This window comes from Penaeus monodon, chromosome 21 (assembly GCF_015228065.2).
Source record: "Penaeus monodon isolate SGIC_2016 chromosome 21, NSTDA_Pmon_1, whole genome shotgun sequence".
Lineage (NCBI taxonomy): Eukaryota > Metazoa > Arthropoda > Malacostraca > Decapoda > Penaeidae > Penaeus > Penaeus monodon.
The window spans coordinates 46,132,521-46,132,967 of record NC_051406.1 but is presented as its reverse complement, the minus strand read 5'-3'; the positions used below and the strand labels follow the sequence as shown (position 1 = coordinate 46,132,967).

Genomic DNA, 447 nt, shown 5'->3' with positions numbered 1-447 from the left:
TGATTGAACTACTGTTTCACTCTTAAAAAAGGATGAATGATGGAACAACATCTTTGATGCTTGCTGTGCAGAGGAAGTGGGAGCAGACAGTAGAAAAACTTTTAGACAATGGTGCTGATGTTAACATCGCAAAAACAGACGGAGTGTTAGCTCTTCATTTTGGAATTGAATTTTGTTCTGATGAAGCAAGCAAACCTTCAGATGAAAATGTGTGAGTCTGACAATATTTACATTTCAGCTTTTCATCGGATTAGACTTATATATTTAGTTCGTTTGATAAAACATTTTACATTATCATTTTTATATTTTCAAGCTTTTGCTGAAGTTCCTCACCTTCAAACTCAAAGGAAAAAATGTTACATTTTTGGCACAGTCCTCATGCAATGTTACATTCAACAATTGTACATTCCTCAGTGATAATACAGTGTATGTGGACTTTAAGGTGAC

At 34.2% G+C, this 447-nt stretch overlaps 1 protein-coding gene across 1 annotated transcript in view; it reads left to right on the top strand.

The window, feature by feature from the left end:
• The window catches only part of LOC119586545 (ankyrin repeat and SOCS box protein 3-like), a gene marked incomplete at its 5' end in the record, with an annotated part of 31,436 nt that overhangs the window by 3,976 nt on the left and 27,013 nt on the right, over nucleotides 1–447 (top strand). The window contains 1 exon segment of the mRNA XM_037935302.1: nucleotides 32–211. Coding sequence (XP_037791230.1) covers nucleotides 32–211 — 180 coding nt within the window.